This window comes from Camellia sinensis, chromosome 1 (assembly GCF_055761805.1).
Source record: "Camellia sinensis isolate YWXY chromosome 1, ASM5576180v1, whole genome shotgun sequence".
In the NCBI taxonomy this organism is placed as follows: Eukaryota; Viridiplantae; Streptophyta; class Magnoliopsida; order Ericales; family Theaceae; genus Camellia; species Camellia sinensis.
Window position 1 is genome coordinate 128,667,137 of NC_138961.1, and position 23,512 is coordinate 128,690,648.

The window sequence follows — 23,512 nt, forward strand, 5'->3', positions numbered from 1 at the left end:
TGTAAGAATTTATAATACACAATTAAATTTAGAAAAATAATTTTAAAAATGTTAAAACTTAATTGATTCTAAATTATTTTTCTTAAATATTTTAAACAAATTTATATTATTATTTAATTTTTTTTATTATGTTATTGCTTAATTGATTATTTTTATTTAATATATATTGGTAAATGATTGGATGTAATGGACATACATATATATTGTCTGTTGATAGGAATAGGGACAAAATAGACATTAATATATGTTACTTGCTTATATCCCATAATTCTTTTTGCCAAACAAACACAGATAAAAAAAAAAATATCCAGTACTATATCCTGAACTCAACAACCATGAGCATGTGACATATTATCCAATCCATATATCATATTCATTGCGTATAAGGTATATTATATCCTTCATTTTACATTTTGACAATCAAACAAGGCCTATATTCCTATACTTAGGCATACACATTCGAAATGAGACCCATCAAGTTAAGTAATCCAATGCCACTCAAAAGCACACCTGGAACCGTTCAATCAAAGTCACTTGATTTGTTTGGCAGAGTATGTTGATTGAAAACTAGTGAGAGCTAAAACACAGAATTTGATATACGAGCTATATTACATGGATTCGGATATGAGCGTCGGGTGCTGGTATGTATCTAGATGTCGAAGTCACCAAACCATAAATTTAAGGACACACAGACTCAGCAAAAAAAATTGTTATATTTTTATATTTTTAATCAAGTATATGAGATAAAATAGTACTATATGTAACTTATAGTGTCAAAAAGACATTTAAAAAAAATATAAGGAGTATATATATTAATAGTGTTATATGCAATTATATAAGAAGTATCCATTAAAAAATATCTGACCCTTGTCCGAGTGTCGAATGTCCAACATGGGTATTTGATTTATTTTGAACAGTCCGTGTAACATAGTATACGAGAGTGTCAACATTGCCCCTGAATAAATATTGTTTGGTGCAATGTACTTAACGTGCACTTACATCTATTGTTAAGGAATCCATACAAGCGCCTGATAGAATGGGCAATTGTGCAGGGTCTATGTCATTTCCATGATTCTCAGTCGGCATCGCCTGTGAATATATAAAAGGTTTGGGAGGCATCTGAAGGAATTCAATACTTCCTTGGAGGATCTCTACGACTTTGTTCATGGCAGGCCGGTTGCTAGGCTTCATTTGTATGCACCATAAAGCTACTACCATCATCTTCTTTACCATCCCCCTCTCCTCCTCCGTCGTCTCTTCCATTTCTATATGCTTTCCATCTGATAATTGGTCATAAACCCAGGAAGGGAAAAAAATTTGGCTTGAATTAGCTGATGCATTCCAATTCCGTCTCTTGCCTGCTATTTCCATCAACAACATTCCGAAACTATAAATATCAGCTTTATATGAAACACCTCCAATATTTTTGTAAAACAACTCTGGGGCCATGTAACCCATGGTTCCTCTTGCTGTAGTGAGAGGTACAATACTATCATCTGTTGGATACAATTTCGCAAGCCCAAAGTCAGAAACTTTTGGAGTGAAATTCTCATCAAGGAGAATGTTGTGAGGCTTTATATCAAAGTGTAGGATCTGCATATCACAACCTCGATGCAAATAATCAATCCCACGTGCCACTCCAAGAGAGATTTCATACATTTGCTTACAACTTAAGGAAGATTTTTCTTTCCCATAAAAGATGTACTTCTCGAGAGACCCATTAGGCATGAAGTCATAAACAAGAGCACGCTTAGATCTCTCGGCACAAAATCCAATTAGCTGAACCACATTGACATGATGAATCCTTCCTATGGTGGCAACTTCATTGATGAATTCTTGCCCATCAGCTTTAGGCTTACTCAACATCTTAACTGCCACAAGAGTGCCACTTCGAAGCTTTCCTTTATATACAGAACCATAGCCTCCTTCCCCTAACTTGTCCCTAAAACCTTCAGTCATTTTCTTGATATCTGAGTATGAGTACCTAATAGGCAAGAGATTATTTTGACTTCGTAGGAAACCTTCAATGCTATCAAACATTGATAAATGCCTTCTCCTAAACTTATAGATTAAAAATCCAAACACACATGGCCCACATAAAATCCTTGTTGCTAGGATGAATATTGCTCCTGTGTAGGTAGACAAAGAAGAAGTAATAAGATAATGTTCTTTTATCCTTCCATTATTGCAAGAAATTATGTTCAAGTTTTCTTTGATACTGCTGCATTTCATTTTATACTATCTTCTTTTGTATTAAGGGACATTTCCTTTGTATTACAAGATAACGTTTCCAGTGTTCACTAAATAGAACAAATACTAAATCTAACATGTCATAACTACGAATACTAAATATAGCAAGTCGTACCTAAGACAATCAGCCAGGGCAAGAATGAAGCTGCAAGAAAAATGAACAAGAAATTCAGAAATGTGACTAAGGCAGTTAAAAAGAAGAAAAAAAATAAAAAGGTGATAACAAGAGCAAGTAAACATAGCAAAGCATTCAATAAGTTATATCAATCATTCTATCAAGTGATTGAAGGCATCTTTAGATAGCAATGACAAATGCAACTATTTTCCAATCACTTTGAACATCTTATGTCGGAACCACTAGCATGACAATGAGACAAATATAAGAAGTTTTTGTTTTGTCAAACAAATATTTGAATAGAATTTTTGACAAAACATGGGCGAATCACATTCAATGGCAAAGAAAACACATTCCAGGAGGGAGTTATGCCAATATTTAGAGAGTAGAACTTGGCCAGATATGAATTTAAGACCCTTCGTAAAATGTTTTCTCTACCACTTATGGACCTATTTGTACATCTTTTCTAAGTTAAAAGTTGATCCAAAAAACAGAAAATAAAACCATCCATTCTCTTTCTTCCAGGTAATCAGCTTTTTTCGTTTATTTAAATTATTTATACCTCATAAGCTATGAGTAAAAGTGCTAGCACATAAATTTCAACCAAATTTATAATAAATTTCAAATTGAATGGGATGATAAGACTCTAAAATTTAAATACTTTACAAGTAAATGACATGTGGAGTCTACCAAGAAGACGACATGTTCAATCAAATGACCACACATACAGAGCCTACGGTAAAAAAGCTATGGGATACCACATCTAAAAATGACCAGTGTGATCAATGAAATATACGATGATGTCTAGTAACTTCAATATTTGTAACGACCCCAACATGCATATCATTATTGCATTTATATTATTATGTGAAATTTGAGTGTTTAAATGTGTGCGCTATGAGCTTAATTTGTTTATATCTGTCTGAGTTATGGAATATCTATTAGAATACTTGTTTCGAATTAGAAATTGAAGGCCTAAATGAATTCAAAAACCAAAATCGACAAGTTGAATAGGATAATTTGAATATTTAGAGCCTTTTTGGAAGTTTAATTCAAATTTAATTAAAATTAAAATTAATTAGGCAAAATCAATTAGAATTAAGTGGGATTAATTAGTCTTAAGCTTACTTAATCAACATAAGCTAATCTTTGATATATATATATATATATATATATATGTTATAAGAGAATAGAATTTAGTTCATTATAATCAATACAGTGCTCAAATTTTAGAGTGAGAAGAAGAGAGCTAGTTCTAGAGTGAGTGAGGAGGAATTGTGAAGAGAATTGTAGGAGAGCTCAAGATTTGTGTTAGAATTCTTCAAATTCAAGCTCTAGGTATGTATTTAACCTCTAATTCTTGTACTTAACTCAACTAAGAAGTGTATTCATGATAAGAATTAAGATTATAAAAGGAATTTGAAGGAATTAGCTTAAAGATAATGAAAACTGGCTTAGAATGGTCATGCATGCATATTTCCACCGTGTTTTACTATTATGAGCATGAGTTTTGATATTCTTGTTGAGTTTGGGAGTTGAATTTTACATGCATCAAAGAATTACAAGTTTTAAATGTTTAATTTCATGTTTTGAAAGTTTCGGAAAGAGTTTGAAAACAATTCCATACATGCAACAAGTATTTGAGTTCAAATTTGTTAAATTCATGGAGTTTTGAATCTATAGTTTCAAATTGGTTCTATAACCATGTTTTTCAGAGTGTTTTCTTGTGTTTGGACCAGCCATGCAAACCTATGACTTATAGACTTATGTTTTGAAACTCGAAATTCTATTTTGAAAACCCAGAATTCGACCTCATTGCTCGAGCGATGAAGTTACCACTCGAGCACACTTTGTGATTATCCAGTAGTTTTGCAGAATTTTGCAGACCGCTCGAGCAACCAAGAGTCTGCTCGAGTGAACTCAGTTTTCATTACACTTGGCTCAAGTGACCATCGAGCCTAGATTTCAGGCATCCAGAACTTTTGCAGGCTGACCACACTGCTCGGGCCTGTTTTCAGCACCTTTTTTAATACACTTTCATTTGCATATTTTCACTTCCATGTCCTTTTAAGCATTCATAGGCTTTGTTTACGTTTCATTAAAGAAGGAACAAGCTAGAAACCCATTTACGAAATTGAATTAAGATAGAATGCTTGTTTGAATATTGTGCTTCAATGTGTATTTGTTATGTGTTTTGTGTTGGTTGGTCACCCAAAGCCTAATGTTTGTTCAAGTCCATTGTGAGTAATATCTCTATAAAGATATGTTCAAATGTATTTGACTTGTTCAAGAATGAAATTTTGAGATCTTATTTTGTTTATCTATGAATGAATGTCCTTTTGGAAAATGTATTCATGGCATCCTTTAGTGAGGCCCTTGCTTGAGAGACACAATACAAAAAAATAAAATTCCTAACTATCTTCTTATACAACAATCAAATTATCAGAGCTATTAATTGAAATATATTGTTGACATCATTAAAAATTATTATTTGACTTAATGGTTGTTTAAGGGATTATTTGTTGTGCAATTAGAAATTTTAAGATGCATGATGTAATTTCTAAAACTATAGGGGCAATTAATATTTTAAGCTGTATTTATAATGTATCCTAAATTTTTATGTATCTCATAGTAAGTATATGTGGGTGTTTGGGAAGTGGGTTTTTATATAGGTTTTTTTAGATGTAGGATATTATTGGATAAAATTTTTTTAGTGTTTGAGGAGATAGTTGGATTTTTTTATGATTGTATGTGATGTTTGTGAGAGAAAAAGTGAAATGATAATGGGGTTGGATGTGATATTTTGTTTGGATGTGTTTTTTTTTTATTCTGTAAAAAGTTTGTCTTTTTGTGTAAAAAATCAAAAAAAAACCCAGCACACAAACTTCCCAAACACCACCATATGTATCTTTAAAGAAAAAATTGCAAATCGGCAATACAGTAAGAAAATAATTACATTATAGATGAAAACCGTTTTTTTTAGTAACTTTGGCACACATAAAGGACTTGCATCATGCGAACAAAATCGTTTGGCACACAAAATCGTTTAAGTTTTCACACAAAATTGTTTAAGTTTTCACAAACATACATAAATTAATCCATAAAAAATTGAGAAATCACGATTTATATATATTTGTGAGAATTTATGCGATTTTGTGAGATAACTTATGTATATTTGTGAGAACGTCACTTCATTCAAGTATACATATATTGCATGCCAAAATTAATAGGACATCACTACTTTCCACGTCCTTCTTGGCGTTCAGATTATTTGAAAATATATATATATATATATATTAGACAACAGAAAATAAAGATAGAACTATAAATAAATAACAAAGCCCCCTTCCACCCCCCCTAAGAATGGGGACGAGGTGGGGCGGGGCGGGGGCAGGGATCACCCTCCCCGTCCCCGATCCCCGAAGGCACAAAAGTCCCCGTCCCCGTCCCCGATCCCCGGCGGGGAACCAATCACCCTCCCCGGCCCCGCCCCCTAATGGGGATCGGGGATCCCCAACCCCGAAAAATCCCCGTACAAAAACAGCGTCCACAACAAACAACAACCACCCCAACAAATCAACAACCACAACATTACAACAGATGAACCAAAAAAAAAAAAATGATGAGCCAAAAACAACAAATGAACAAACAACAACCCAACACAACAACAGATGTATATATATAACTTAAAAAAAAAAAAAATTATTCATCAACAAGAGAGAGAGAGAGAGAGAGAGAGAGAGAGAGAGAGCTTCTGCAGCTTCAGCTTCAAAAAAATTTGTTCATCAACGAGAGAGAGAGATTGGTAGCTTCAGATCGAACCACGATCCAAATCGGTAGCTTCAGATCGAACCACGGTCTGTCCAAATCGAACCAACCACAATCCTGGTCCTGTGTACGGATGAAAGATGGTGAAGAAGAAGAAATGATCGAACCACAATCTAAGTGAAAAAAAGTTTCAGATCGAACCACGATCCCGTGAGTGAGGGAGAGAGAGACGATGGCGATGTGATCCGTGGAGGAGGAGGATCCCGTGAGTGAAGGAGAGAGAGACGATGGCGATGTGATCCGTGGAGGAGAAGGAGGAGGAGGGAGGAGGGGAGTGGTGGGAGTATTAGTGGAGGAGGAGGTGGAGGTGAGAGATGGTGAAGAAGGAAGAGAGACCAGAGACGGTGGAGAGGAAGAGAGATGTGAGGAATGAAGAGAGAGAGTAGATCTACATCAATGAATGAGAGAAAGAGTAGATGGAGATGAGAATAAAAAAAGTATATATACCTAAATGAATAAAAGATAGGGATGACTCATCAGGGATATATAATATATATAATATATATATCATTCGGGGGAACAAACGGGGCGGGGCTCGGGGCCGGGGGCGGGGCGGGCCGGGACTGAAATATGTATCCCCGTCCCCGGCCCGAATATCATCGAGGATTTTTTTTTTTATCACCATCCCCGGCCCGTCGGGGATATTTTTCGGGGAATAACAGTTATATTCGGGATCGGGGGGTCGGGTCCCCATCGGGTCGGTTTCAGATTGCCATCCCTAACACCCCCCCCAAAAAAAAAAAAAACAACGTAGATATATAAATAAATAAAAAAAAATACTGGAGGCATCAAAGAAATTCTAACATAGGGAAAAAAATATATTAAAACATGAATAATTAAAATTTTAAAATCATAAATCATGGATACTTATTATTTTTAAAATAATTAGTTGCATGGACTAACCTATATATATATTTTTTAATCTACTTTATACATTTAAAATTTATCATTATTAGTATAAGTTTTTTAGCTCCAAAGTAACATGTTTCGGTTTATAGATTTTTTTTTTTTATGGACTCCAAAACAATGGATTAACCTATATATATATATCCATTTTATAAATTTAAAATTTATAATTTGTAGTATGAGATTTTTAGCTCCAAAATAATATGTTTTGGTTTATAGATTTACTTTTTTATTGATCTCAAACATCAATAAGAGTAATTCTAACAATTTTGATAATATTGATTAGAACAATACAAGTTTCTATAAATATTGTATCACATTGCAAATATAGTAACATAATTTAAGGAACAAACCTTAATGATATTAATTTAAGGAACAAATTAAGAATTTAAACTAAAGAGAAAAACAATAATTTTTAACCAATCATTATCGTTTGGAAACTTGGCTATTTTAGTTGGCTTTTTGACTTTTTGGTTATTTTAGCATGACTAAAAAAGTTATATTTAGAATGATAGTCGGCTTTTTTGTATAGTTGATTTGACGATTGTGAGAGAAAAAGTGCAATGATTATTGTTTGAATGTGACATTTTGTCTTATTGGTTATTTTAGCATATTTTATCTTTATTGGCTATTTTAACCTAAACCACCTTTCTAAAAAAAAAAAAAAAAACCTAAACCTAACTTCCCAAACAAGGAGACAATGATATTTGAGATTCTTGATAATTTAAAATTTTAAAAATTTGAGAAAAAAGGGTTGGGAGTTTCAATCTCAAAGGCCTAACAATGTTTTTGCTTAGGGCCAGGCTTCTCTCCAGTCCAAGATTGGACTGGAGCGTGCTGTTGGGCTCGTGGAAGCCCACCACGGGTCTTGTTTTGATAATCCGAACCGTTCAATGTGTAGAACTCGTTGAGTACTTTAACTCTATAAAAAATCACGTTGATTAGATATTGATAACTACTTGATCGAATCAGATTCCTGTCAATGGTAAATATAATTTTCAAAATAAATTGATACAAAAATCTAATCCAATCAAGTAGCTGTCGATATCCAATCAACGTGATTTTTTACAAGGATAAAGTACTCGACGAGTTCTACACATTGAACGGTTTGGATTATCGCAATAGGACCTATGATGGGACCCACAAGCCTAACAGTACCGTCATGTCCACTTTATGGACTAGAGGCAAGCCTGACCCTTTTGCTTATATAGTAGTATAAATTTTTTGTTATTAAAATGTTTAGAATTGTAGAATCGAACCATACTTGTTATATAGATTTAACCATTCGATTACTGTTTCAATTTTCAAAGAATCCTAGGGACCGATTCGATGATTTACTTTAAAACTGGACCAATCTGATTCATGAACACCCCTATCACAAATAAGTTGTACCAAACAATAGTCTTGCAAACAATTGAGAGGATTAAAAATCAAAGAAAGAATACTCACTTGAGATGAAGCTCCACAACTTGCCTGCAATTTTTGGCAAAAAAATTATGTTAGTCAACCAAAATTTGCAAAAACTAGTGAGAATTAAAGATGTCAAGCAGACCACATCCTTATTTAATTTTCACAACATTATCTTTTCAATCATTAAAATGAAATAACGTGCACTATCAGCCTTCTTGCTCTATCCTGATGGCATCTCCATCAATTTGCATTAAAAGAATTTATAGCTACTAATTCAGATAACTACTAAAATAGTCAAGCTGACATTTGTAAATTAGCACTTATTGTTCAACAAGTGAAAAGGTAAAAGAATTTATAGCTACTAATTCAGATAACTACTAAAATAGTCAAGCTGACATTTGTAAATTAGCACTTATTGTTCAACAAGTGAAAAAGTTCAATATTGCATTGTGATAGGGTCAACCCTCAGTTTTTAAAGCTACAAGCGAAGCTTTAATATGGGGCTTTTTATACATTCACATAAAAAAATAAAAAAATAAATAAAGTTGGCTTCCATACACTACAAGAAACTGCACTTTTAGCAACCACTTTCCGCGATCAATATAAAGTTAGCAGGTAAAAGTTAACTTTTGACGACCAAATATTAATTAGTCGCGAATAATTATTATTTTTGACGACCAAATATGAGTTGGTCGCAGAAAGTCATATTTTGGCGACTAAAAAATGAGTTGGTCGCAGAAAGTGGTATGGTTTTGGCGACTAACTACAAATTTGGTCGCGGAAGGTCATATTTTGGCAACCAAAAAATAAGTTGGTCGTGGAAGATTAAAAATAAGTTGGTTGTGGAATTGGCAACCAAAAGTTTGGTCGCCAAATATTTATTTTTAGCGACAAAAAATATTTTAGTCGCCGTATATTAAGTTTCGGCTACTAAAATTATTTAGTCGCCGAATGAAAAATAAAAAATTATTTTTTATCTTTGGCGACCAAAATTTTGGTCACCAAAAACTTATTTTCAGCAACCAAATAAAAAATATTTTTATTGTTTAAAAATAAAATAAAATCTGTATTTGTGCTTTTCAACTAGGCAAAGACTAATCCAATCAAATGATTTAGGATTGAAATCATTCAGGCAGTTGGATTATTGGAAACATGAAAAAAAATTCGCACCAAAACATAAATTTTGAAATTGAAATTTCAAACTTAAAAGTCTTCATAAACAGAGTGCGAGACTCCACTTCCTCTATCAATCCCAAAACAAAAGACTTCTTCCAAAGAATTGGCAAAACTAAGCTACTAATCTATGGCTATCTCAGGCAAAATCACCACCACCACCAATCCATCTCCAACTCTCCATCCTCCTTACTTACAGGTCCTCTCTTTCTCTCTCTCTCTCTCTCTCCCTACTTTTAGTTCTTGTGGATCTACAGTTAAAACATTTTTTAAATTTTTGTTGTTGTTGTTTGATGCAGATGATAAGCGAAGCAATATCGTCATTGAAGGATCGCACAGGTTCAAGCCAGCCAGCGATCGCGAAATTCATGGAAGAAAAGTACAGCTCTCTACTTCCCCCAAATTTCAAGAAAATGTTGTCGATTCAATTGAAGAAGTTTGTGAAATCGGAGAAACTTGTCAAAATCAAAAACTCGTATGAGGTGTCTGCATCCGAGAACGTGAAATTGGTTGCTACTGCTGCTGCTGCTTCTATCAAAGAATTCGAGAAACCAGACAAAGCAATTGTGAAGAACAGAGAGAAGACGAAGAGGCTAAGCCAAGTCAAAACTCCAGAGGCTCTGAAGAAGAAGAAGAAAGTTTTGACCCCTGCGAAGAGGAACTCATCCAAGTCGGTCAAGGTTAGGGCTTGATAACGATGATGTTTAATGGTGATTTCAAGTAATACATATGTAGTAGGAATATGGAATGTAATAATAGTAATCCGACTGTTAGATCTACGTTTCTTCTAATTTGCTTGTAAGTCTAACTTTCTGCATATATATTGTGTTTAATCTGAGCTCAAAAGTACCTCAAATATATATATATATATATTTCATGAAATTTTCTATTCAGGCATACAAAAAATTAGTCGACTGGAATACCATGGAATACCATGTTTATTGGATATGCTGACTGGATATGTTTATTGGAATATGTTTATTGGAATACGTTTTATATGTTTGTTGGAATATGTTTATTGAAAAATTAGTCGACTGGATATGTTTATTGGAATACCATGTTTATATTTCATGACATGTTTATTGGATAGAATGGAATACCATGGAATACCCTTTCTTCCTTTTCTGCTTAATATTGGATTGAAGTTTTATAAACAAAAACTGATTGTTCTCAAAAACAAAAAACAAAAAAAACAAAAAAAAAAAGAGATTTGGCGACTAAAAAATTAGTCGGCAAATTCTACACTTTTGCGACTAAAATAATTGGTCGTTAATTTCTTATTTTTTGGCGACTAAATTGTTAGTCGGCGATTCCTCGACATTTGGTGACTCATCTGTTTGGTCGTGAAATGTGACAATTGGCGACTAAGATATATGGTCGGCAAAATATCACTTTTCGCGACCAAAATGTTTTAGCGACAAAATGGATTAGTCGCAGTAATGATATATTTAGCGACCAACAATTTAGTCGGCAAATCCAACTTTTCCCGACCAACCAAAATTTTGGTCGCGAATTACTTTTGCCGACCCTCAATTGGCGACCAAAGTAGCGACCAAAAAAATTGGTCGCGGATGATTTTTGCCGACTAAAAATGGGCTTTTAGCGACTAATTTTTTGGTCGACAAAAGTGTTAATTCTTGTAGCGATATATAACTACTAAAATTGTTAGTAAAATTCAATTTATAATAAGAAGAAGAAAGAAAAGGAAAAAAAGGGGGGGGGGGTATACCAAAAAACCTAAAACTATAATACCAGATAAAACCGAACAAATTGTAGCGAAATATCACTTACACATTACTCTCCTCGTATTTTTACTTACAAAATTACTATCTAAATTTGCATAATCTAGGATGCGATTATATTTTTATTTGAGACGTAATAAGTAAAATAGCAAAATAAAAAAATTAGACCTAGTATAAGACTTTGAACAAAACTTTATCAATTTCTTTTTTTTTTTTTATTTATAATTTTTCGCTGTTTGGCTCAAAAAAAAAAATTAGAAAATACTCTCAAATAATTTACATGAAAAAAGACTTTGAACAAAAACTTTATTAAGTCAAAATTTTCTTAAATTGTATCCTCAAAAAAGGTCCAAAATTTCAAAAATCAACTCAATGAACAAAATAACAGTAAGCATCCATTGATGCATTTTATCAAACAGTTGACAGACAAGGAAAATGGGAGTAAAGCTCACACCTTCCACATGAACTGCAATGAGAGAAACTATGCATCACAAACAAAAGCAACAAGCTATACCAATTTCCAACATCAAAAACTTTATCTATGTCCAAACCCTCTTGTCGTATAAAATTTCAAAAAACCAGTAGTGGTTTTCTTGGACACTCACCACAATAGTGTGCTCCTAAAGAAATGCCAGTGAAATTTATGTACATTCATTTCAAATCAAAAATCAAAAGACTTGTACCATCTAAAAAAAAATCAAAAGACTTATTAAAAATTTGTCATCAACACATCATTCCAATGTATAAAATTCCTGTTTGCAAATCAATTTCCGGTGTAAAATATTTCTTGGTAATTTTTTTTTACATTTTGTACATCCTAAACATTAAGTATAAAATATATTTTTCATCAAAACAAAAGGGATCAGAAAATTTTACTCACTTAGAAAGGAAGGCTGAAAAGAGCAGACACTGGAGCAAGCGGCAACGACATTCACGGCATCGCCGAAGCAAGATGCCCGTTTTTTGCAACCTTTACAGGTTTTGAACTCCCACGAAACCTCAAACCCATAATCCAACGCCTTGTTAACATCCGAGAGTGAAAAACTCGATGCAATTTCAGTTCCAATCAGCAATGGTGAGGAAGAAACAGCAATGGTCTGGACAGTGCAGGAATCGGCAACATACCAAACACTCACTTGTCCAGCCACAACGTAAGAAAAGCCTTTCAGTGACGAGGAATCGATTCCATTGTCGCAATAAGAAGTTGTGTTAATGTAATAAGGAGATTTCACTGGATTTTCACAATTCAAGAACACTAGTAAGGATATACCAGTCGAAGTATAGGGATCTCCGGAAGTCAAGTTGGAAGGGGTTAAAGAATGATTAGGGAAAGAGGAACAAACGTTGGTGTTGTTGTTGTTGTTGGTTTGTATGCCGATATCGATGAGGCGGATTGTGGAGTTGTCGTAGTTGATGGAATGAACGTAGTATTTTGCGGAGGATAAGGATAGGATTGTGCGATTGTTGTCGCAGGACAGAGTGAAGTTGTTGTTAACTCCTCCGCAGATTTGTGTGTCGGATTGCAATTGGAAGGGGAAGGTGATGTTATGGATGTCTCCGCATGAACTGCCGATGAGCTGCTGGTTTTGATTTCTGCCATGGCAAGTTGAGAAGAACAGGAGGAGAAGTACAACAACAAGGGCTCTGTAATACATAGAAGCCTTCTCTTCTGCACCAATTTTCTCCTCTGTAAGATATGTTGAATTAAATGATGTATCCCTTGGGAATACGTTGTCCCCGTCAGCTGTAAATAAGCTAGACTCTTTTTGTTAGATCAACTTGATTATGAACACTATTATAAGTGGTCATGATATTATTATATTATTATAATTTTGTAGTCATCAATTGTGTTGTTTTGATTGAAAGTCTCATAAGTCAGAAGCTCAGAGCTTGATAGTCAAAAACAATGAGCTTCAAATTAATTATCACATTCTAAAGTTTGAAAAAGAAAATCTGCTCTTAATTGAAGGATGTAGTAATTAAAATAGAATGTTATAATTAGTATTTCATCAATTATTTTAGATATTTTATTTTTTTAAATTCCCACTTATAAGTTGTAAAATACTTTCAAAAATCTCTCTTTACAAATAATACTAAAATTATTTTTGTAAAAATATTTCACTCATTCAAATACATACCCTCATACCCCTCACATCTCAAAAATCTTCTTCTGCATGTGGCGGTCATTTTAGTGGGTATAAAACAGCCGCCAAGGTTTTGCAAAGTGAGTTTTATTGGCCAACTATTTTTAAAGATGCCCATCAATTGTGTACAATTTGTTTGCGTTGTCAGCAAATAGGTTCAATGTCTCATCGTGATATGATGCTAATGTTCCCTATTTTAGTGGTAGAGATTTTTGATGTATGAGGTATTGATTTCATGGCCTATTCCCGTCATTTTACCACTCGAATGGTGTGATTAAAGGCGATGTTCACATATAGGTGAACTGTTCCAGCACAACAACTCAATCCATATACTTAGTCACGGAAGTGACAAACAAAAAATACTCACGACACGAAATATCAATACAAAAACTTCTCTACACAAACATAACTCGAGTTAGATCCATATTTAAATTTTCATAACTCACAAATATAATAGAACGAATAAAAATATAACTAAATAGATTTGTATCCAACAATCTTAACTAAACAGCTTTGCATTGGAGTTGAGAAGAAACATAAATGTGAGGGTCCTATTAAAGTAAAGTCAAATAATTTTGGTCAAAGATAGGATGATGGGTATGAAGCCTCATCAGTCAACCCTCAATTAGTCAAAAACAGTAAGCTTCGAATTAATTATCATATTCTAGATTTTAGAAAATAAAAATTAAAAATATATTTTAATTGAAGGATGTAATAATTAAAATATATATATATATATATATATAAAATAGAGATACTCTATTATATTATTTAATAGTAAGTATAACAATCTTTTTCTTAAATTAAAATAATTATAAATTTATATTTATATTTTATAATTATTAGATATATAATGAAATAAATTTGTAGACATAGTCCTACCCAAAAAAAAATTAATAATAATACTTGTTATACACATAGAATAAAGAGGATCAAAAGTCAATTAAAAACTACTAGTTGATGATGTATCTGTTCTGTATGGATATTTTGCCATCACGTTCACATGGGATGCCAATAGATAGGTAGGGACCAACCAACCCACTGTGTATTGATGAGTTGAATAGGCTGATGGCTGAGAGGAAGGAATAAAGGACAATGGCCAAACCACCAAACATTGAAACATCTATATACAGAGAGAGAGAGAGAGAGAGAGAGAGATGAAACTCCAAAGATAGTAACCAAGGGAGCATGGTGATCTTCCTGATTCTCTTCTTGGTCCTGAAACTCTCAGCAGGACAAGATGAGTGCACCCCAACAACATGCTCAGACCACGGTCCAACCATCCGATTCCCATTCCGTCTAAACAACCGCCAGCCTCAACACTGTGGCTATCCCGGCTTCGATCTTTCTTGCTCCCAAAACAACGACACGGTCCTTGACCTCCCATTTTCTGTCAAAGTTTTCATCAACCACATAAATTACACATCTCAATCCATTCACATCGCAGACCCAGATGGTTGTTTTCCTAGCCAGCTTCGACACCTCAACTTGTCTTCCTCTCCATTCCAATTCTCCAATTTCGTCAATGATTTCAGCTTATTCAGTTGCCCTGCAAAAGGGCAACAATTCCAATACAAGACCTGCATTCCCGGGGAACCGGGTCGTGAAGTTATTGCTGTTTACAATGATTTTTTCATCTTCAATCTTGGACTTATCTACTACTACCCCTTATTATCTTGCAGAAAGTTGTATAATATTTCGTCTGTTCCTTCTGAGGTATTTGATCGAACATCCGATCTGCAATTGAAATGGTCGAAACAGATATGTGGCAACTGTGAAGCAGAAGGCAAGTATTGTAGATTGAAGATCAGTAACAGCACGGGACATGAAAATTTTGAATGCTTTGGCTTCCTCAAACCACCAAAGGAAGGTAGGTACCTTTTTCTTTGGTTTCCCTAGTTTAATTTCGTATTCAATTAGGCCTTCCAGTATCTTCTTTTGCATTCATTTCAGTAGGTTTGGACCTATATTTTAGAATTTTTTGTTTGTTTTGGTGGTTTGATTTGGTTTTCGAGGTGAAGAACTTACAGGAGAAACAAAGCTAATGTTTTTAATGTAAGCAATGAGTTTATTAAAAGGTTACTTAGGTTGGTTTTATATTTGTTGACAGCGTTACTTATGCAGAACTTGTTAAAATCGGAATCTTAAATTAGATTATTGAAAATGTTTATGGGATCGGATCGTAAAATCAGATTGAGAGTCATAAGATTCTATCAAAAAAGACAAATTACGTAATAATTTAATTTCAATAAATATTTCTTTAAAAAGTATATAGAAAATAAACATATATTCTACTTAAAAAAAAGTGAAGATATTGTGAAAAATATAATACTCCATATAAATGTAAATATAATATTATATAATAGAAAACTCAATAGTAAAAGTTTTGCATTTCTCCAAAAGGGAAGGTGAAGAAGAAGAATTCTATAACAAAATACTGTGCAATCTACAATAATGCATAACAAATTAAGAAAAAGTATTATTGTTCCAAAAAAAAAAATTATTTAACTAAATTGGATATGAAAATAAATTAAAAACTCAAAAAAGCGGTTTAACTAAATGATAAGATTTGTCGTTAGCATCCTTAGTGGAGTAGGTTCGAGTCACGAAAATAGTCTCTCCTGAAATTGGGGGTAAAGTTGCATTCATGTTGCCCTCCTTATGCCTCACTAAAGCTAAATTTATCTTTCCCACTAATTAGTTTTCTTAAATTATTACAATATTTAAATGTTTATTTCTTACATTATTTTTCTTAGTCTATTTGATTCAATACTACTTAATTTTTTGAATTCATTTTGACCACATAAATTGGTATTTAGACAAAATATAAAAATTACAATAAAATAGGCCATATAATACAAAACAAGTTTACAAATTGGATCGGATAAGGTCAAATTTGGCTTAGGATTCCACAATCCTGTAAGATTCAATTACTAGGATCAAAAGATCCTACCTGTAAAGGATTTTTTACACAATCCAGATCGATTCATAAAATCGTAGGATCGTAAGATCCATACTGGGATTCTTTGGGCAGAAAATAATTTTTTTGAAAATATTTTTTGTATTTTTTGACATTCGATATAATAGAAAATGAAAACTCAAGAGAAAATATTTTTCATGGTTAGTGCAAAGTAAGTTTATTTGGATAGAAAATATTTTTTATTTTTAAAAAGCAAAAACATTTTCCGAACTAAACTCTTACCAACATCACCACACTACTACCATCACTCTCACATCTACCACCACACCATTGCCACGGCCACCATCACCACGCCACTACCTCCACCACCACCAACACCACCACATATAGAAAAATGTTTTCTCCATAAAATATTTTCTGTAGAAAATATATCCGTCCAAACAAACAGAGCACTAAGGTAGTTTTGTATCTCTCTATTATTAAATTTTGAAGCTTGTATTTTTTCTGATCAAAATGAAATAAAATAAAATATTATGGCCCTCTACAGTTGGGTTGACAAAAGAAATTGTTAAGAGATCTTAAAATATCAAGTGAAAAGATAATATGATATATTGTGGGAATTCCAAATGCTTGAGAAGCTAACAAGTCTTCTCTATATTTTACAGGTGAATTGAAAAGGCGACTAGTGATTGCAGGTAAAACTCTCCACCTGCCTTTCCATATTTGCAGTGAAGATGGAATTTTCCTTCCTAATTTGGTTGTTATAAATTGCAGGTGCGGTTGTAGGCTCTTTTCTTCTTCTTGTAGTTGTCATTGCATTGTATTGTGTCCACAGAGCAAAGAAAATAAAGAGAGAGGACCAATTAAAGATTGACAGCTTTTTGGAGGATTACAGGGCTCTCAAGCCATCAAGATATTCTTATGCAGACATCAAAAAAATTACAAATCAATTCATAGACAAAGTAGGTCAAGGAGGTTATGGAACAGTGTACAAGGGACAGCTTTCCAATGATGTTTATGTTGCAGTGAAAATCCTCAACAGTTCAAAGGGAAAGGGGGAAGATTTCATCAACGAAGTGGGAATAATAGGTAGAATCCACCACATCAATGTGGTTCGCCTGGTTGGATATTGTGCTGATGGGTTTAGAAGAGCTCTTATTTATGAATTCTTACCAAATGATTCACTGCAAAAGTTCATGTCATCCGATCACGAGAAAGGTTTACTTGGTTGGAAGAAGTTGCAAGATATTGCTATAGGCATAGCCAAAGGAATTGAATATCTTCACCAAGGGTGTGATCAACGAATCCTTCACTTCGATATTAAACCCCATAATGTCTTGTTGGACCACAACTTAAATCCGAAGATCTCAGATTTTGGTCAAGCAAAGTTGTGCTCAAAGGAACAAAGTATTGTATCCATGACTACTGCTAGGGGAACCATTGGCTATATCGCACCTGAAGTATTCTCCAGGAACTTTGGGAATGTGTCATACAAATCAGATATCTATAGCTTTGGGATGTTGTTGCTTGAAATGGTAGGAGAGAAAAAGGATTTTAATGTGACAGTGCAGAACACCAACCAAGTGTACTTTCCTGAATGGATTTACAATCGTTTGCATCGTGGGGAGGAGCTGGGAATCCAGCTGAGGGATGATGCGGATGCCAAGATTGCAAAGAAGTTAGCGATTGTGGGACTTTGGTGCATTCAGTGGTACCCGATAGATCGACCCTCCATGAATGTTGTGGTTAAAATGCTAGAAGGTGATGAGGACACTCTGATCATGCCCGCCAATCCATTTTCTTCCACAAATCCAACAGCAACTAGTGCAGCTGTGGATGTAAGGCCTGTAAATAGTGAGTTAGAAATTATTGTTGAATCTGAAATTAGTATTGAATCTGAATAACAAAGCTAAACTATGTCAGTTTTATTATAGTTTCATCGGAGTAGAAATCTCTCCATTGTCATCGATCAATGACTGGTCCTTTTTTATGCATAAATATAGTATTTGATTAACACATTTGGAAGGTTATGGCATAGTCAGTTAACAAAGAGCTAGTTCATTTAATCTGGTTTTTATCATAGCTAGGAAGCACTTCATATCATTATGCAGCAACTACATGAATTAATTAAGATTGTTCAAGGTCAATTTTTTTAGGGTGACTTGGCTCTCAGCTTGCAACCATAAGATTCTACTTTTCTATATTAACAATTACTGCTAGATTGGCCACTTAACAATTCCTTTTCCTTCTTTCTTTTCTTGCTTCATTTCAACATCAAATGCTCAACATCAAATGCAATAATCTCCAACAAGTCATTTTAAATCATTACAATTTTCTTAAAACGCAAGCTCTGAAATGTATGTTTGCATTAAATCCCCATTATGTAATTCAAACCATATGGTATTATCAAAATTTCTATCTTATTGCTTACAATCTAAAATGAGTAAATTACACATACCTCCCCCGAGCTCCATTGTATTATAGAATTTAAAAAGAAACAAGGATTCATCATCTTACTGTTTCCTGCAGCTCCATTGTTTTAATAGTCAATGCCCATTTGGCAATAAATCTTGTTATCTTTTCCGCAAGTGATCAGGAAATAGCCTTTCCAAAATTGAGATAAGGTTGCGTTCATCTTGCCCTCTCTAAACCTTGCTTTAATAGGAGTTTTGTGTACTGTCGCTTCTTTTTTCTTTGCCAAGTGATCAGGAGGAACTTTGAATTAGTGGGTAGGCGAACAAAGTCAACTCACAGAACAAGATCAGTAATGAACAACGCATAGTACCATGTTTGAGGCTCTTGATCATTTTAGGGGGAATGACTGCAAAGCCAAAGTATGATTTTTTTTTTTTTTTTTCTTTTTCTTTTTCATGTGGCCTGTGCATTTATCTAAGATACAAAAGATGGAGAACCAAAAAAATAAAATTAGAACTTAGGAGAGTTTTAGCAAACTGGACAAGTAGGATTCAAAGCAAAGCCATTCATCAATGCAATCTGCATGGAAGTAATGCTGGCATTCAGGTATGCTCCTGAGAGTTTCCATGGTCCTGTATTCAGACAAGCATATTGGGCAAGTGTTGAAATCAGGCTTGGGTAGAGCAAAGGTGAATTCGGCCATGGAACTGTGTCTCCTGTCGTAGGACTTGACGACCCTGCCACAAATGAAACATAACACCCCGACTGTCAACATCAGTGCCGACTCAAGCCTATGGCAAATGAAGCAATGGCTTTAGGCCTCAATTGCAAAAAGGCCCCAAAATTTTCTTATATTATCATAAGTTAAATATAATTCAATTGTTTCTCATAAAGCCTACTTTATTGAAGGCCTCCACAAAACCAACATAAGAAAAAGAAAAAAAAGATATACTCCCATGTGCATAATACAAGTTTTAAAATTTTGGTAAAAAACATCCATCAATTTTGTATATGTTTGTCATATGCACACTTTTTTTTCTTTCTTTCTTCCTTTTTTTTTTTTTTTTATAAATAAAGGTTCACATTGAAAAGGGTTTCATAAATTTTAAAAAGTTTATAATATATAATTTTAAGAAAACTCACTTTAAAAGAGGCTCCTATCAATTTAAAATATGATCTACAAACTATTCTTAGTTTTCGCTTTAAATTTATAAGTTTTATTTATTTGATAGCTTTCGACACTTTTAATTTCTATTTCTTTTTCTTTTTTTTTCATAGCTAAATATTCTAAATAATTTTCAAATTTTAGTCATAAGAATGGAAGAGACATATGAATTTTACATGATATGTAATTTACTAAAAATAATAAATATTATTTATATTTAAATTCAAAATATAAAAAATCTCTCAATAAAATTTTATTTTAAGCTTCGTGAAGGCTAAACCGGCCTTGGTCAACATCAATGCTGGTACTCCTGCTCCTACGGTTATGGCATAGCAAGAGCTCCTCGGCAATCCTGAAATTTTGTGTCATTTAGAATTTTGTTAATATTCAATTAACCATATATCCCTAAATAACATGGAGAGGTAATTGGTGCTTCGGTCTAATAATAAAATGGGAGCTATTGTGGAGCCCACCTAAGAATTCAAAACTTATCAACTATTGAACTAAACATAGCTTATTATTTTGAAGATTAAAGTTTAAATCTTATCATATACAAGACTCTCTTTTTTAAGTTGTTTTTAATTTATCAAATACAAAAGTATATATGATTTTTTTTTTCTTTTAATTTAAGATATAATACTCAGTCCCACTAATTCTGACTAATCTGTTTTATAATTGCTTGATATTTTATGAGCTCCAAAACCTTAATCAATCAAAATGAGAAATGACATTCCATCTTGAAACGAGTTTTTTTTTTTCTTTACTTTTTTTTTATGTTTAATTTTTATAAATATAAACAAATAATAGTATTTATATTTAGGACACTTGGTCCATAAATCTAAATTTAAAGGGCAAATTACTTGGAAGTCCTCTTTAAAAGAGGATAAATCTATTTAGTCATATAACCTTTTGAATACTCTCAAAAGTCCACTATGTATTTTTCTTTTTCATTCTTCTCTACCTCTTTCTTTTCATGATTTCCAATGACCGGCGACCATGCCTTCTTCTCTTTCTCTTTCTAATATATAGTCATCGGTGACCAATGACCATCATTGCTTGGGGTTCACCGGTAACCACCGACCATCGACTCCTTACTTCACCTTCACTGACAACGAAAAAGACGAGTTTCCTGTGAAGAAGATGAGTAGATCTACATCAGATCTGAGTAGATCTATATGAGATCCGACTAAATCTAAACCAAAAATAGTTGTCGGAATATAATATTCTCTCTATATCTGTTTCTCGTCTTCGATTTCTCAATTTTTCTACCTTTTCTCTGCTATACACTTCTATTTTCCTATTTTAATGGGGAAAAAATTTCAAATTCTAAGCAAGTTCTTTTTAAGTTTTAGTTACAGGCGATGAAAACTCTAAAATTTTATAGATTCAATTTTTTTGGCGTCGTACTTTAAAACTGTAAAATTTTACAGTTCATAACATTCTTTAAAATTGTAAAATTTTACAATTGCATAACATATTTTCCAATTTAATTAATAAGGATAAATGCTTAATAGAATCATACTTTGAAACTGTAACATTTTACAGTTTCAAAACTTACTTTTCAGTTTGATCAATATTGGAGATTATTTTCTTAAATCCTACAAAAATTAAAAAATAATGTATACTTTTTCTTCTTTTTTTTTTTTTAGTTTATCAATATTTAGCACATTTTGCTATATTTTTTCACTATAATTTCTCCATTTATTTTTTTCCCTTGAAATATTTTGGATATTCCGGTGAGTCTCCGATGATATTTTTGACGTTTAATGAACATTCTAGACATTCCGGTGACTTCAAGCAACGTTCAGAACACTCTAAAAATACTCTGGCGAACTTCCAACAATACTCCGGTGACTTCTCGATGATGTTGAATATTCCGGCGAGTTTTCGGTGGCCGTTTGACGGAAATCTAGCGGTGGTGGGATATAATAACGTTTTTAAAGTTATTAAAAAAAGAGAGAGAGAGAGAGAGAGAGAGAGAGAGAGAGATTTTTTTGGTAAAAATTAAAAATATGTAGGACTGGCCTCGTTTGGGAAGTAATAGTTTTAGCTTAAAAACCAAAAAATTACTAAAAAAATCAAAAAGTCTATAACTTATACCAAAAATTCAAAAATTTTATTTTCTCTCCAATTTTTGTACATCTTTTCATAAAAAAGTAAAAAGTCATTCAAAAGATACAAGTTTTTTTTTTTACTTTATTCCAAGTCGTTCCAAAGATACAAGTCATTCCAAATAGCCTGTTCCCAAACGAAGCTTGGTGCAAGTATTTTGTTTTGGGATTAAATAGATTTTAAATTTTATATATGAGACTTACTAAAATTTTATATATGAGACTTACTAAAATATTAAGTGTCCCAAATTTAAATTTTCTTTGTCAAATTCCACATTCTAAAATATTAAGGTCTCTCAAAATGATTTATATATATCTATTCTATTATTAAAAGGGAACAACAATTTTGGTGTCATGAAGCCACTCCTAAAAAACTTTTCTCAATTTTTCCTAAAATGACCTTAACTTCTTACAATTACATCAGTATTAATTCGAGGTAAAATGATAAATTAAAACACAAATTCCACTTCTCACTTCCCACTCTCCACGTCTGAAGCAGTTACAACATCTTCCTTGAATTGCATTTTGCATTTGATTTCACTGAAAAGCACTGTACAACTTCACTGTATTTTTCATACAAAAATTCAGAAACTTCCCTGTATCTTCACTGTATTTTGCATGCTTTTTGAACTTCCGCACCGGGTCGATGCTTTCCAATTACTGCATCACACAAAAAGAACTACATACCTACATACGGTAAGCAATGAGCATAAAAAAACAGTGCTTCTATTCTTTTTTTTTTTCTCCCCAGTTTGCTTTCCAATTACTGCATCACACAAAAAAATAATGGTTTGTTTGTTTTTTTGTTTGCACTATTGCAATTTTTCTGTGTTTGTTATTTAAAATAAAATTCTATGCTCTTAAAAAAATCATATAAAATGAGTGTCTTGAATTTTTTTTTTATATTTTTTGTGTAATCATACTTTCCTGTTTGGTTCAATTTTTTTCCCAAAATTGTGAATCATAAAATGTTTGCAATTGCTTACACTTATACTTAAACAGTTTGGATTTTTCTTCTTTTTGTTTTTTCGTTCCCCAGTTTTGTATATTTATGTTTGGTATTTTTCCTTTTTTTTTATTTTATTTCTCCTATTCACTTTTTTTTGTTTGGCCCAGGTGTGGAGTTAATATTTGTTTTTTTTTTTAGTAGTAAAAATTGTAATTGTAAATTGACAGATGGTGGGTAGGCTTATCAACCATAATTGTGAACTTTTTTATTTTATTTTATTTTATTTTATTTGTGTAATGCTATTAATTTTTTTGCAAGTTGCTTTATGATTTTGTGTTGTTCAGAATAAACAACTTCTCGAGTGATTCTTTTTATCGACAATTA

The 23,512-nt window shown here is 32.9% G+C and overlaps 3 protein-coding genes across 3 annotated transcripts; 2 read left to right on the forward strand and 1 right to left on the reverse strand.

Moving 5' to 3' along the window:
* Positions 1-876: 876 nt before the first annotated feature.
* Positions 877-13,197, reverse strand: LOC145797286 (LEAF RUST 10 DISEASE-RESISTANCE LOCUS RECEPTOR-LIKE PROTEIN KINASE-like 2.1). The gene is made up of 4 exons (XM_082884040.1): positions 12,305-13,197; positions 8,549-8,572; positions 2,366-2,395; positions 877-2,129 (listed from the first exon to the last, which is right to left on the reverse strand). The coding sequence occupies exons 1-4, from the start codon at positions 13,077-13,079 to the stop codon at positions 985-987; spliced, it is 1,974 nt and encodes a 657-aa protein (XP_082740166.1). The 5' UTR covers positions 13,080-13,197; the 3' UTR covers positions 877-984.
* LOC114263462 (histone H1-II-like) lies at positions 9,763-10,374 on the forward strand. Its single transcript, XM_082869634.1, has 2 exons — positions 9,763-9,881; positions 9,982-10,374. The coding sequence occupies exons 1-2, from the start codon at positions 9,813-9,815 to the stop codon at positions 10,372-10,374; spliced, it is 462 nt and encodes a 153-aa protein (XP_082725760.1). The 5' UTR covers positions 9,763-9,812.
* A 1,414-nt stretch (positions 13,198-14,611) lies between the features above and the next one.
* LOC145797284 (rust resistance kinase Lr10-like) lies at positions 14,612-18,506 on the forward strand. Its single transcript, XM_082884035.1, has 3 exons — positions 14,612-15,438; positions 17,154-17,183; positions 17,263-18,506. Exons 1-3 carry the CDS (start codon positions 14,757-14,759, stop codon positions 18,390-18,392), a joined length of 1,842 nt encoding a protein of 613 aa, XP_082740161.1. The 5' UTR covers positions 14,612-14,756; the 3' UTR covers positions 18,393-18,506.
* Positions 18,507-23,512: the final 5,006 nt, after the last annotated feature.